We start from the raw sequence: 13,691 nt of genomic DNA, 5'->3' as shown, positions 1-13,691 counted from the left end.
CCTCTGGAGGTGATCCATGAAGCCAGAAGCAGTCTCCGCGGAACATATCCCCGACGACCAGATACAGACCGATCTTTCGGTCAAGGTCAAGGTCATGGTCATGAAAGGAGCCTAGCTACATGTACAGTTGTAGGAGTTAACACGACTCAGACAGGAGGCCATGTCTCAAAAAGTTACACACAAAATGTAACATTAGTGTCTACATGGTCTCCATACAGTGTATACAGGGGCCATATTCTGAGGGCTTAATTAAGGTGTAATTAGCACTTCATTACCGTACCGAACTGGTATTCTGAGAGTTTAATTAAGTACTACCACGACAACAAGCACTTTGGCGGGAAAGTCTTATGCGCATGCACTTCTAAGAGAACTTAATCACAGATTCAATTACAAATCGCTATTCTGAGTGTGTAATTAAGTATGAAAGTTAATGGAAAACTTACTGTAATGATACCAAAGAGTGTCATTAACTACTCCGATATCACGCATTACAGCGGTTTTTCTCGGCCACAACAATGCTTACCGTCTTCGGTTAACCGAGGAGCAGTTGAATCGATCTTGTTGTCATAGCATCCGTAGAATTCAGAGAAAACAGAAATATAGGCAATCTTCGAGGAATTTTGTCATTTTATGTGAGCAAAGAGGTTGAGATCTGATCACGTGCATGGGTGAAGGGTTGTAATCAAAGACTTGAGTGTGCGCATGGAGCTCTTGGGTTGTATACAGTGTAAATTAATACAGGGGGTGTGGAGGAGCGCGCATTGAGGGCATATTTGCGTGCGTAATTATCATTTTGGCTTCTAACAACGCGCAACGTGTCTGATTGGATGGAATAACAATTAGAGTAAAATACCCAATATGCGGCAGGATGACACCCAACTGGGCCTTTTCATCAATGTCAATGAATGAAATTGCCAATGTCCACTGCCGCAAACAGGGACCCTGTATAGGCAAGCATGGTGTCAAGGCAAGCATGGTGTCACCGGACACCATGGTATTACCGGACACGCACATTTTTGCGTACTAATGACATTCTGTACGCGCGAGACTTCATAGATTAGCCTCAAAGAACTTTGTGAAGACCAAAATCGCAAAAAACACAACATAAAAATGTAAAAACACAAAGAAATTCACATTTTACCTTAAATTTATAGTTGAGTGACCCGCACCTCATCATAGTTAATATTTATGCATGTTTGAATCACATTTCACGACTGAAATTCTATGCGATAATCTTCAAAACTTGAAGCTGCACTCTACCTGGAAGAAGAAGAAGAAATCCCACTCACATACAGGAAAAATGCTGAAGATGCCAATAGAACCAAAAGTTCACTGATCGATATCACTGTATCAGAAATTTGTAGCTATCGTCCTCAAACGCGAACGATGCGGAATAGTTGTGCGCTAAGGGGCCGGCAACATGTCACCCGCACGTGCAGCTCCCATAGACAAAGCATGTAAACTAGAAGTAGTTAGAGTTAGCCTAACCAGTTATCGATTTCTCACAAGGTTTTATTGCGTGCAACTGTTCGAAATGTTCAAGACAGACATTTTACCGTAAAATACGAAATTTGAACCTCATTTGCCGATTTTTTCTTTGTCATCCGCTCGGTGAGAATGTGTACGGTGATTTGTGGGATAAATTGTGATTCTGGTGCAAGGACTAGGTGCGAAAGATGTCGATTAGACCTATTTCATTGCGAAAATCGTGTCCAGATAGGCGGTAAATTTATACAATGCAATTTTGCACCGCGCAAAAAGACAACTTTTTTAGAGGGGTAAATTTATGTTTGAAGCATATTTTCTAAAAACATAAGTTGGCTGAATTCGTAATTTCCAGGAGTCTGTGAATAAGTGATGTTATTTTCAGCCGAAATTTCATCCTCTGAGTACGGAATTCAAAGCCACGAAGAAAAAAGCGTCCGGCAATGTCCGGTAGAACTCTAATTGGATGTCCCACCCTACAACAAAGCCTGCCGCAAACGGGGTATTTTACTCTAGATAGCAGGACCCGAAGATAATCATAGCAGGAGACATAATCATACCTTAATTACGTCCTCAAACTACCGAGTTTGCCTATGATGGTAGGGCCTATTAACTTCTCGATTTAATTACGAAGTTAAAATCAATGTGGACTTGACAGGAATATTCACGCATGGGACTAAACAATGCTCCTTGTCTACTGCGCGCTGCGATAACGACAAGACAAAGACAATGTACAAATTAGATCTAGGAACCTAGTCCAAAATACTCACATCACCCATCCACAACGATGAAGCACCTCTTCCTGACATTTTCTCCTCTTTCCCCCTATTGACTTAAGAAGTTAAAGGAGCTTCAGCACACGGTAAGGGCGCAAAATCTTCCACTGGACGGACGGATTGATTCGTGATCCACTGATTCCTGTTGAATGTAGGCCTACCTCGTTTGTTGAGCTCCGAGGACGTCACCCACCTCGTTTTTGGATCCGGGCTAACTCGGCCCATGGAACATCTCGTCCCACCCGTCGAGGGTGGGCCGAGTTGTCCCACCCGTTGGTATCGATAGTGATCGTGAGCGCTTGTCTGTGTTTGAGTTTATTTTGTCTTTATGACGTCTTCTCTAACCGTAATTTTTATGGAATTGTGTTCAGTGGTTTCTTCAAATAATATTTTCCAACTTTTGGGGGATAAAACGACGTAAAAATATGCGCAAAATTAAACTCCTTCGAAGATGAAATTAGTTGAAGGAACCCTGAATACACCTTCATACATGATAAAATTGATAGTTTTACGGAGATTTTTTTGACAAAACGCAACTAAAACTTAGTGGGCCGAGTTAGCCCACCGCGCAGATATGAACGTTCACCTATGGGGATCGCGAACCGCGATAAAAACGTCTGAAATTTCATTTCTACGTCGTTGTATCCCCCAAAAGTTGGAAAATATTATTTGAAGAAACCACTGGTAGCACCTTCTACCACAGGAAAATGGTGTAAACTGGATGATAATATTTTGGATATAATAACTGATCTCGGTATTACAAAGAAAGGAAAGCCTTATTGTGGAGGAAAAAGTATAAAGAGATTGAATGGGCATATGACTCGCTGGCAGTCAAGTTCTCCTGCTTCTAGTACATCTAATTCCACAGCAAAGCAAAGTAATGAGCAATGTCATGAGAAACGATTTCAGCGTCCTCAGTCAAGAAAGAATATCTCCTTCTGTATGATGAATGCAAGATCACTGAAAAATAAACCTGCAGATTTCATTGATTTTGCAACTGAGAATGATCTTCATGTCATTGGTGTATGCGAAACGTGGCTGTCGCCAGATGATGTTGCTACGGTTGGCCTTCTTACTCCAAGTGGATTTTTATTCCGACATGTTCCACGTGAGCACAAGAGAGGCGGCGGTGTTGCAGTACTCATCCGGAGCAATCTGGAACATTATCATCAGCTTTTCATGCAACTATAACACCTTCGAGTTGACCGAGATTGAAATTCTGCATAAGACAAGGAATGTTCACCTGATGATAGTATATAGACCTCCTAATCCAAACCAATTCAATGATTTCCTTAAAGAATTTTCTACTCTTCTGGATGAACAACTTCCACGGAGAAGTGACCTCATAGTATCAGGTGATTTCAACATTCAGATCGATCTTCCTTCGCCTAAAGTTCACAGATCTGGGGGGCGTTTCATCAACGAGTTCGTCGGAGGTTTTCACCGACGAATTTGCTATCAGCCAATCAGACGCAAGGATTTACACTGACAACTGTTAAAAGCTAATGAAATCCTTGGTCTGATTGGCTGATAGCAAATTTGTCGGTGAAAACTCCGACGAACTCGTTGATGAAACACCACCCTGATGGCTAGTCATAATCTTCAGCAGCATATACAAGAAGCCACACATTCCCGAGGGCATATACTTGATTTGCTCATGACAAGGCAAGATGATGTGACAACTGTCCAAAATATCAGGGTCTGTGAGGGCATCTCTGACCACGCTGCCATAATGTGTGAAATCAACACTCCTGTCAAAATCTCCTACAAGAAAATGATATCAACCCGGAAAGTGCGATCAATCAACATTGGTATGCTGCGTGAAGATCCGATGATGGAATCTCTTCCTTTTAATTGCTCAAGTGCTGAAAATGTTGAAAAAGCTATCAGCAATTATAACTCTACTTTGTCGATGGTTCTGGACAAGTACGCTCCTATCCAGAAGCGCTGTATTACCCTTCGCCCAAACACTCAATGGTACAATGAAGGAATTGCAAGTGCGAAACTGCGTCGAAGGCAATTAGAAAGAAATGGAGGAAATCGTTGTTAGAGATTGATAGGCAGTTGTATTGTAAACACCGTCAGTATGTCTGTTCACTACTCAGGAAAGCGAAAACTGAATATCACTCTAAACAAGTTAATGACTGTGGAAAAGACACAAAGAAACTCTTTCAGGTTGTAAACAAGCTTCTTGGCAGAAAACAGAAATCCCCTCTACCTGAGCATGATTCTGACAAAGAATTGGCTAAACCAGTTTAATCGGTTTTTCGCCGATAAGATAGCGAATATACGCTTATCCTTACCATGTGTCCGTGTGGTTAAAAGTGAAGCTGAAGTTGCAACTACTTCAAAATTAGACTCACTAAATCCAACCTCTGTAACTGAGGTTAAGAATATGATTATGAAGTCTCCAAATAAGTCATGTGAATTAGACCCTTTTTGTACGGATCTGATAAAAAAAAAAAAAAATGTGTATCAGTGACTGCCCCTGCCATTACGAGCATAATAAATGGCAGTTTTGCAGCAGGTGTTGTGCCAAATGAATTGAAAACAACGGTGATATTTCCAACCCTCAAAAGACCTCATTTAGATAAGAACGTGTTAAACAACTATAGACCAATTTCAAACCTGCCATTTGTTAGCAAAGTTATGAAACGTGTTCAAGGGCGCCGGAAGCGGGGGGGGGGGGGGGGGGGCAGGGGTGGCACTTGCCCCCCCAAACAAAATGTTGGGGGGGGGGGCAAAACGAGTTTTTGCCCCCCCCCCCCAAAGTGCCCCCTGTAACAAATAATTAATCACTGATTTAAAGACCAAAATGAACAATAAAGGCATATTTCTTGTCTAAATGTAGTAATTTCATAACTGAAAATGCAAAAATTTTCGCCCCTAATGGGGCGAAAATTATAATACACTAACAACATACAGTATTGTATCTATATACACTAATAGGAACATATGAGTAAATTTAGTGCATAGATGGTAGCCTCGTGTCCTCGAGTGTGCCCGCTGAAACATACCTTTAGTAAACCTTACATTTTTCATTTTCTTCTTTGTTTTCTAGCAGTATAAGAATATTTTTCATTGTTCGAACGATGCGATCACGTTTAAGCTTTTAATGAGTACATTTCAGATAAATTGCAAAGTGAAAGTGGCTCGCTCGTTCTGCCCGTACTTATAGTAAAATGAAAAGTTTTCATAAGTTATTATCATAGTCCTTCGCAGTGATTTCTTTTACTATGTTTAATTCCTCAGAAATTTGATTTAAAATGCTCTATAAAAGCGACTTTTATACTCTGTTTTTACAAAAAGTCCCTACCGTGGGAGGGGGTATCCTCCTCCCACACCCTCCCCCGCTCGGTCGCTTCGCTCCCTCGACGAGGATCTCACACCATCACATAATATACCCCCGTATGTTAAGATCATAGTCCTTCCAACTGATTTTTTTTCAATATGTTAATTCCCTAGAAATTTGCTTTTAAATGTTCTACAAACGCGACTTTTATACAAGTGTACTCTGTTTTCACAAAAAGTCCCTACCGTGGGAGGGGGTATCCCCCCTCCCACACCCTCCCCCCGCTCGGTCGCTTCGCTCTCTCGCCGAGGATCTCGCACCATCACATTATTAATGTACTCCCGTATGTTATGATCATAGTCCTTCCAACTGATTTTTTCAATATGTCAATTCCCTAGAAATTTACTTTAAATTCTCTATAAACGCGACTTTTATACTCTGTTTTTACAAAAAGTCCCTACCGTGGGAGGGGGTATCCCCCCTCCCACACCCTCCCCCCGCTCGGTCGCTTCGCTCCCTCGCCGAGGATCTCACACCATCACATTATTATGTACTCCCGTATGAATCATAGTCCTTCGCATTGATTATTTTTCACTATGTTTAATTCCTCAGAAATTTGCTTTTTAATGGTCTATAAACGCGACTTTTGTACCCTGTTTTACAAAAGCTCCCTACAGTGGGGGGGGGGGGGGGGGAAATCCCCCTTTCCACACCCCCCCCCCCCCCCCCCGCTTGCTCGCTCCGCTCCCGCGCCGAGGATCTCACATCGCACATAAATGTGCCCCCGTTGACATTTTGCCCCCCCAAAACCAGAAGTGTTCCGGCGCGCTTGAACGTGTTTCCTTTTCACGCCTACGAGACTACTTGCAGGAGAATGATTTTCTTGATAGCCACCAATCAGCGTATTGCCCTGATCATAGTGTAGAGACATTACTTACTGACCTAACAGATCAATGTTTGAGACAGATGGATGCTGGGAATATCACTGCAGTTGTTTTACTTGATATGTCGGCAGCTTTTGATACTGTTGACCATTCCATTCTCACCCAGACTCTCAGATCTGTTGGTGTCACAGGACTTGCATTAGAGTGGTCCCAATCTTACCTTACCAGCCATTCACAATATGTTAAGATCAATGACAGTAACTCTGATCCGACTGCACTTACTTGCGGTGTCCCGCAAGGGTCTGTAGGTGGACCACTTCTATTCTCACTATATCTTTCAAGGATTAGACACATTTTTGAAAGACACGACATTCAGTATCACTGTTATGCAGATGATATACATTTGTATCTTTTTCACCAACTAGGACTGAACTCTCTGTAGCTGTAAAACGATTGGAATTATGTATTGATGGATGGAAAGAAATGGTCTCAAATTTAATGACAGTAAGTCAGAATTTATTCTGATAGGATCCAAACAGATGTTGTCTAAAGTGAATTCTGATACATGTTATGTTAGAATTGGCAATAGTAATATCAAGCCTTCGAACAAAGTTCGTAATCTTGGTGTTGTTTATGATGCAAATCTGACATTCAAAGACCACATTTCCGTATCCCAATCTGTAAGATTTCATTTGCGTAACCTGGGCTCAATTCGGAGATATTTAACTAGATCAGCAGCAGAAAAACTGATGCATGCTCTTATTTCGCCTCGTCTAGATTTCTGCAATTCTCTGTTTTGCAGCCTTCCACAAAAAGAACTCAGTAAACTGCAACGTCTTCAGAATTGTGCCGCTAGATTACTTACTTTCAAGAAGAAAACTGTGCATACTAGTACCCCAATACTTCGGTTCCTACACTGGCTTCCTGTAGAAAAACGTATTAACTTCAAGATTCTTCTTCTTGTTTACCGTACATTGCACAAATTTGCCCCTGTCTACTTTCAAAATACTCGTCATCTTCACCAACCACCACGTAATCTCCGTTCATCAAACTCGCTAAAATTGACAGGTACCTCGAATCAAGCATAATTGGGGGGATCGGGCCCAGTTTTCATATATGGGCCCAAAACTATGGAATGCCCTACCAAAATCTCTTAGAGAAGCATCTTCCATTGATGGTTTCAAAAAGAATCTCAAGACATATATTTTCAATTTAAATTAACAATATTGTATACCTGTATGTATAGTATGTGTACGTATGTAGGCCTATTGTTTGTTGGTTTATTGTCTTAGTTTCTGTGATACTGTTGTAACGTGACACAATATGTACTCTGTTCTATAGCGCCATGAGTATCTTTTTAAGGTAGAAATGTGCGCTTTATAAGAGTCTCACTATTATTATTATTATTAATACAATTCCATAAAAATTACGGTTAGAAAAGACGTCATAAAGACAAAATAAACTCAAACACAGACAAGCGCTCACGATCACTATCGATACCAACGGGTGGGACAACTCGGCCCACCCTCGACGGGTGGGACGAGATGTCCCGTGGGCCGAGTTAGCCCGACCCCATAGCGGATAGCGGATAGCACTTTAGCGTGATGTTCCATGACACGTGAAAGGTGAAGTCTGCTATCATGTAACTAGACAGAAAGATCAGTCTGTCCGGAGGACTCTTTTATATTTTGCCATTGACGCTGTCCTCTGTATACGGAGGGGCCGGGGATCCGTGAATGCCAGACGTAGTCTCCGCGGAACATTCCCCGACGGACAGATACAGACCGATCTTTCGGTCAATCATGTAACATGCTCTATAACTAGGTTTATGAATATTAGCATTATTACGTGGGACTGTGGTTTGTCATGAGTGTAAATTCACCTATGGCCACTTTAAATGCAAATGACCACAGTAAGCGCAAGAAACTGGGGAAAGGAGCGATTATAATTGGTGTTACGGGGGCTGTTGTGGGCGGCCTATACGCTGTTACGACGCCGTTTGTGCTTCCAGCGTTTAGACGGGTCTGTCTTCCCTATGTCCCCGCAACCACGGGCCAAGTTGCCAATGTCTTCTCCATACTTCGAAGGACCGCAGTATATCAACAAACACATAACACAGTAGATGGGACTAGCGGAAAAGGCTTACTGGTCGATCTTGGAAGTGGGGACGGAAGAATCGTGAGTAGATTTAGAATTTGGTATACAAAATGTATGTGTTCTAGAAATATAGCAGGCTTGTGATGATGTGACAATATGATTTCGTTGGAGAAAAACGGTGTCCTGGTTGGTTTTGATATGACTACACTATACAGTCAAGTCAGCTCAGTGACAGTGTGCCAGTACGTGAGCTAGGTCTAAACGTTAGTCGGCCGAGGTCAACACCACCTGGTAGTGGTATTCCAATTTACAATGTAGGTGTGCCGTTTTTCTTTTGGCCATCAATCATGCCCCTCTCTTTATTAAATTGTTTTGGGTTCTGTGGTGATCACAAAGTTGAGTGTTTTTGGCAGTATTAAAAAAGTAATGGTACTGTAAAATTGAACATTTTCGCTGTGGTCAAATTTTTGCCCAAATTTTAGCACATTTCGCACAACTAGACCTAGATCTAGTAGAAACTAGCCCAACAAGTAAAGCACAGGATATTCTTCTTTTCTTTTCTTTTTTTGCTTGCCATATTCCAGTAGTTGATGTCTTGATTCCACGGTATAAAAAAAACATGCGATACTCTTCTTACCGGGCCCAGCAAAAAAAAAAATTGGTCGTGCAAAAATATTCACTTTTAGTTTACAGTAGCAGAAGAAAATTGCCTGCTGTTTTCTCGTTGCAGTTAGCTGCCTTTAGGTGACTCTGCATGCTCCATGTGTAGATATGATAGAGGATTTTGAATATTTAGGGGAAAAAAACACAAACTATTTAAACTAAACAAAACATGTAGTCATGAGGTGGTACAGTGTGTGAACACCATCTTGACCAAAAAAAAAAAAAAAAAAAAAAAGGAGAAAGAAAAATCCAACGATAGGTGCCATGTGACTTGGGAAAGGGGGAGTAGAGATCAGAAACCACACACTGGTGCCTTCCTGGAGGTCATAAACAACTCTGGGGCCTGGGGGAATGATAAGGAAAGAATGTTTCGAAGCTAGCACAAGCCGAAGATCCGAGGCAAGACCACTGGCAGGATTTCAAATGTGATATGATTCTGTTTCTTTTTTTTAATGGGCCTAGAATAAGGCTATTTCTCTTCTTTTCTTCATTTCTTAATTCTTAATTATCTCCCACTCCCCAAGAAGAAAGTAAATAGGAATTAGCTTCCTTTTGAAAGTGGCCTTAACCTGTTTATAGGACGGACTGATTTTGCTACAGCAGGTATTTTCCATAGACACTTGCTCGAGTATAGTCATCACTCGTCCTCAAAGGGTTAATGCTCTTTCAAATGACTTTGATGCCCCTTAAAATTTTGGGGTATCCATGGCCACTTTGCCCCCAAGCTGAAAGTGCAAAAAAAGTGGCTTTGACCTTCAGAGATTTTATTTCCAGCCCTGTATAAAATGTGTGTGTGTGTTATACTAAGTATTGCAATTCTGGTCCCAGTTTGCCTTACATTGCGCTAGTTGTTATCAAAAAAAAAAAAAAAAAAATATCTTGGTGCACTTTTGACCAACATTAGCTGCCCTTTAAAAGTGGTCTTAATGCCCTTACTAATGCCTGGATGTCCCTTGAAATTTTGGGGTATCCAAGGCCACTTTGCCCCAGCTAAAAAGTGCCCTTGTAAATGTGGCCTTGTCCTTCAAAAATCTTATTTCAAGCCCTGTGTGTTGTCTTTCAAGGTTATTGAGGCAGCAAAGCAAGGCTACCATGGCATAGGCTACGAACTCAACCCTTGGCTTGTCTGGTATTCTCGGATCGCAGCTCGACAAGCTGGCATCCAGCAGAGAACCTCATTTCATCGTACAAATCTTTGGAATGTTGACCTGGGGAAATTTGATGTCATTGTCATATTTGGTGTGTCACAAATGGTAAGAACAACGTTGATATTACTAAAGTAATTCAAATTTCGGTTTGGGTGAGAAACCAGTAACAAGTACATTTGTAACACTTATTTCTCATTACGTAACCATTAGGGTTGATTAATTTTTTATGTGCAATATTTCTGTGCTGTTAATGACCATGCAATTCTGGGAATTTGATGAATTCATTTTATTTCTTGCTGCTGAACCATAAAGCAGTTTGATTAAAAAATGATACATTCCATATTAATGTCTATTGCCATCAGACATAAGAAAATATTAATGGGCTTGCAGAAGACAGAGACTCAACTGTTTAGGAACTTTCTCCACCACTGATTATGAGTTGGCATTCATTGAAATCTTATTTGATTGACCTTTCATGTTGTAGTCAGTCATGTAGAAGTCCTGTTAAAACAACCACCCAAATGAAATCATACATTAGTTAGGTAATGACATTTTTCCCCTTTTTTAAATGAATTTTATTTGTAATACAGTGCACTCCCGTTATAACGAACACGGTTATAACGAAATTCCGGTTACAACGAAGTAAAATTGAGGGCCGCAACATTATCAACTCTATGTACTTTTATTGTTTATTCATTCGGTTATAACGAAATTTCGATATAACGAAAGAAAATTGCCGGTCCCGAGGACTTCGTTATAACGGGAGTCCACTGTATGCCATAGGGCGAGTTCAAGTTAGGTGTTATTGCTGCTACTGGTGTGATAAATACTGTATACGCTGTTATTTTCGCGTACAGATATTTTCGCAAATAACGAGGTCATAGACATTTTTGCGTGATGTTGTTTTCGCGAATCGATGCTGACGCGTACGTTAATGCTCTATTAAAGCCTTACAATCGTAGTGAGTGGTTTGTGCGGCACAGAGACGAACGCAACACGCTGCCTCCCCAATTCTGTATCAAATGTCGTGACACCGAATGAGAATAGCACTGGCTCAATGGGTCAGCGAACACACGCTGGAGTCTAAATCACCTGACCCAAAATGGCTGTCCGAGCCACGAGAGCTTACGATCAGTGCCGAAATGGACGCGCACTCACAGTGTGCATGCGCGTGAAGAGAGGCCAAAAGAGCCACGCGTCTTTTGGCCGCTCTCCTCCAATCACCGCAGCTCGCGGTCACAATGTTTGTGTATGATGCGTACACACACACACACACACACATGTCAGTGGCAGCACTGTCCCACACGTTACATGGTTAAATGGATAGCACTGCAGTCTGGCATTGCGCAATTGCAAGCACAAATTTTGTTCGTTCGGAAGAGTTACGCAATAACGTACCATTAGGGGTACATTTTTGCGTGTTGTTAAATTAGCGATCCAAATGTGATTTGCGAAATTCGTGAAAATAACAGCTTTTACAGTAGCTGCCCTGCAAGTGATCCCAATCATGCTGTAACTGTCAATCCTCAACACCAGTGTTTCTTATCACTACTTTACAGTTCAGCAGGAATTGCCTCACAAAAAAAAAAGAAAAAAAGATGATTGTACTTAAGTCAGATACAAAAAGCAAAAAACAAAAACATAATTATCATGTGTTTATAGTTCTAAAAGCATGTGATGATGTAGCATGTACTGTATGTTTAATTTTGGAAAAAATATTGTGAATGTATTAGCATAAGAACTTAGTCATGATGATTTGTTGCGCATAGACTGAGGGATGTCAACATCCTTTGCCATGCGCCATCAACAGTGGTTAATTGCTCACTGGCTGGTAATGTGAAAATAGTATTCACAGTTTTCATCAAGAAAATATGAAGGTAATGTCAAAAAGAATACAACAGAAGCCAAATTCTGAAATGTTGGATTACATGATTAGACAAATTACAAGATTTTCCTCAGAGCCAATAAGAGACTTTATATGTTCTAGAAACAACTTTTGGAAGAGTGAAAAACAATCTCAATTTTTATACACGTATGTGTCTTTATTTGTTTCACTAGATCCAGCATGCATGGTGGTGACTGTGTTCCCACTGCTTTATTTTGTTTGTTTGCTTTCTCTGCCAGATGAATGCTTTAGAGGAGAAGATCTCACAGGAGATGAAGCCAACAGCATCTGTGGTTGCATGCCGTTTTCCTGTGCCAAATTGGGAGCCTTTGGCATCAAAAGGAGAGGGAGTTGATGAGGTTTGGCTCTATGGTGCCACCAGCAATCCAAACAATAGGACTGACCCAAAGCCATATCCTGGATGTGATCATGTTGGAGATTCATGACAGGATTGTGTTTACGAAATTATTCATGACTGTGTGTGATACACTATACAGAGAGGTTATATCACCGTGTGTCTGTGTTATGCTATTAAAAGATGGAACTGATTGTTGTGGTTTTGTGGGTAGAAATGAATTGGTGACTACACTTCAAGATAGATTTTTATTTTTCTGAAAGTGGTACCTTTGGGATTACGGAAGAATTAATTACTGTGACAGAAGAGTCTTTGCAGTACAGGTGAAAATTTGGCAAATACATACTTGCCTGCATAAAAAGTTCATGTCAAATTACAACCATCTTATTTTCATCAGCCATATGATATCCACCTATTTGTTTCACTCCTTTGCCCTCATCCTCTTTCAGTAGGACCCCATTTACAGTGCGGGGCCAGGCTTGGCCACGGCTCGGCCGCGGCCGAGCCCGGCCTCAATTGCGCGGCCGAGCCCCGGAATTTTGTCCTTTTACACTGCTGGGCTCGGCCACGCTTTTGATTCAAACCTTTCAATATTTTGTCGTAGTGGCGCTCTGCTTGTAAACAAACGCAATTTGGTATTGTCTGGTTTTCAGACCCTTTGCCAACTAAATTCCGTGGCAACAAAGTCGCCGTACGGGCAAAGGCCTTTGCCGAAGGAAAAAATCCTTTGCAGGACAAAACCACCTTAAACTATACTAGTTTTCGACGTTGAGGGGGTTAACATCCTGAATAGCGAAAGATACTGGCAGAGGGTGTGGAAGCCAGACTAAAATTGGCCGTGCATTTGGCCCAGTTTGCGTTTATACTGAGAAAAGGCCGGGCTCAGCCGCGGCCGAGACCACCTCCACAGCGAGGCCAATTTTGGCCTCGCATTTGGCCTTTTGCGCGTTTACGAAATGAAGGTAGACTCGGCCGCGGCCGAGCCTCGCACTGTAAACGGGGTCTAGGTATAAATGCTATTTTAGAATGCAGGAGGAAGCATATGCAGTTCTGGTATCATGCATCCCATCTTGGTTCATCTCTTTTGCAACTGTAGAGGCCATTTT

The 13,691-nt window shown here is 41.5% G+C and overlaps 2 protein-coding genes across 3 annotated transcripts in view; one reads left to right on the top strand and one right to left on the bottom strand.

Moving 5' to 3' along the window:
• LOC140234121 (tRNA selenocysteine 1-associated protein 1-like) overlaps positions 1-2,436 on the bottom strand; it is a 36,656-nt gene extending 34,220 nt beyond the window's left edge. For both annotated transcript variants that reach the window (XM_072314197.1, XM_072314196.1), the window contains exon 1: positions 2,256-2,436. In XM_072314197.1, the coding sequence (XP_072170298.1) occupies positions 2,256-2,294 (39 nt within the window). In that variant the 5' untranslated portion in view covers positions 2,295-2,436. The remainder of the gene's footprint in view (positions 1-2,255) is intronic.
• Positions 2,437-8,242: 5,806 nt separating this feature from the next.
• LOC140234247 (ATP synthase subunit C lysine N-methyltransferase-like) lies at positions 8,243-13,037 on the top strand. The gene is made up of 3 exons (XM_072314310.1): positions 8,243-8,615; positions 10,262-10,450; positions 12,470-13,037. The coding sequence occupies exons 1-3, from the start codon at positions 8,304-8,306 to the stop codon at positions 12,674-12,676; spliced, it is 708 nt and encodes a 235-aa protein (XP_072170411.1). The 5' UTR covers positions 8,243-8,303; the 3' UTR covers positions 12,677-13,037.
• Positions 13,038-13,691: the final 654 nt, after the last annotated feature.

The sequence above is a fragment of the Diadema setosum genome, chromosome 10 (genome assembly GCF_964275005.1).
Source record: "Diadema setosum chromosome 10, eeDiaSeto1, whole genome shotgun sequence".
In the NCBI taxonomy this organism is placed as follows: Eukaryota; Metazoa; Echinodermata; class Echinoidea; order Diadematoida; family Diadematidae; genus Diadema; species Diadema setosum.
Note: the sequence above shows the minus strand (reverse complement) of the source record. Positions and strands in the feature narration are given on the sequence as shown.

What these genes read in the sequence shown, in the direction of transcription:
- LOC140234247 (XM_072314310.1), top strand. Translation starts at nt 8,304, where the DNA reads ATGAGTGTAAATTCACCTATGGCCACTTTAAATGCAAATGACCACAGT. An exon ending in GAAGTGGGGACGGAAGAATC is followed by an intron (nt 8,616 to 10,261) that starts GTGAGTAGATTT and finishes TTGTCTTTCAAG; the next exon opens with GTTATTGAGGCAGCAAAGCA. An exon ending in TATTTGGTGTGTCACAAATG is followed by an intron (nt 10,451 to 12,469) that starts GTAAGAACAACG and finishes TTTCTCTGCCAG; the next exon opens with ATGAATGCTTTAGAGGAGAA.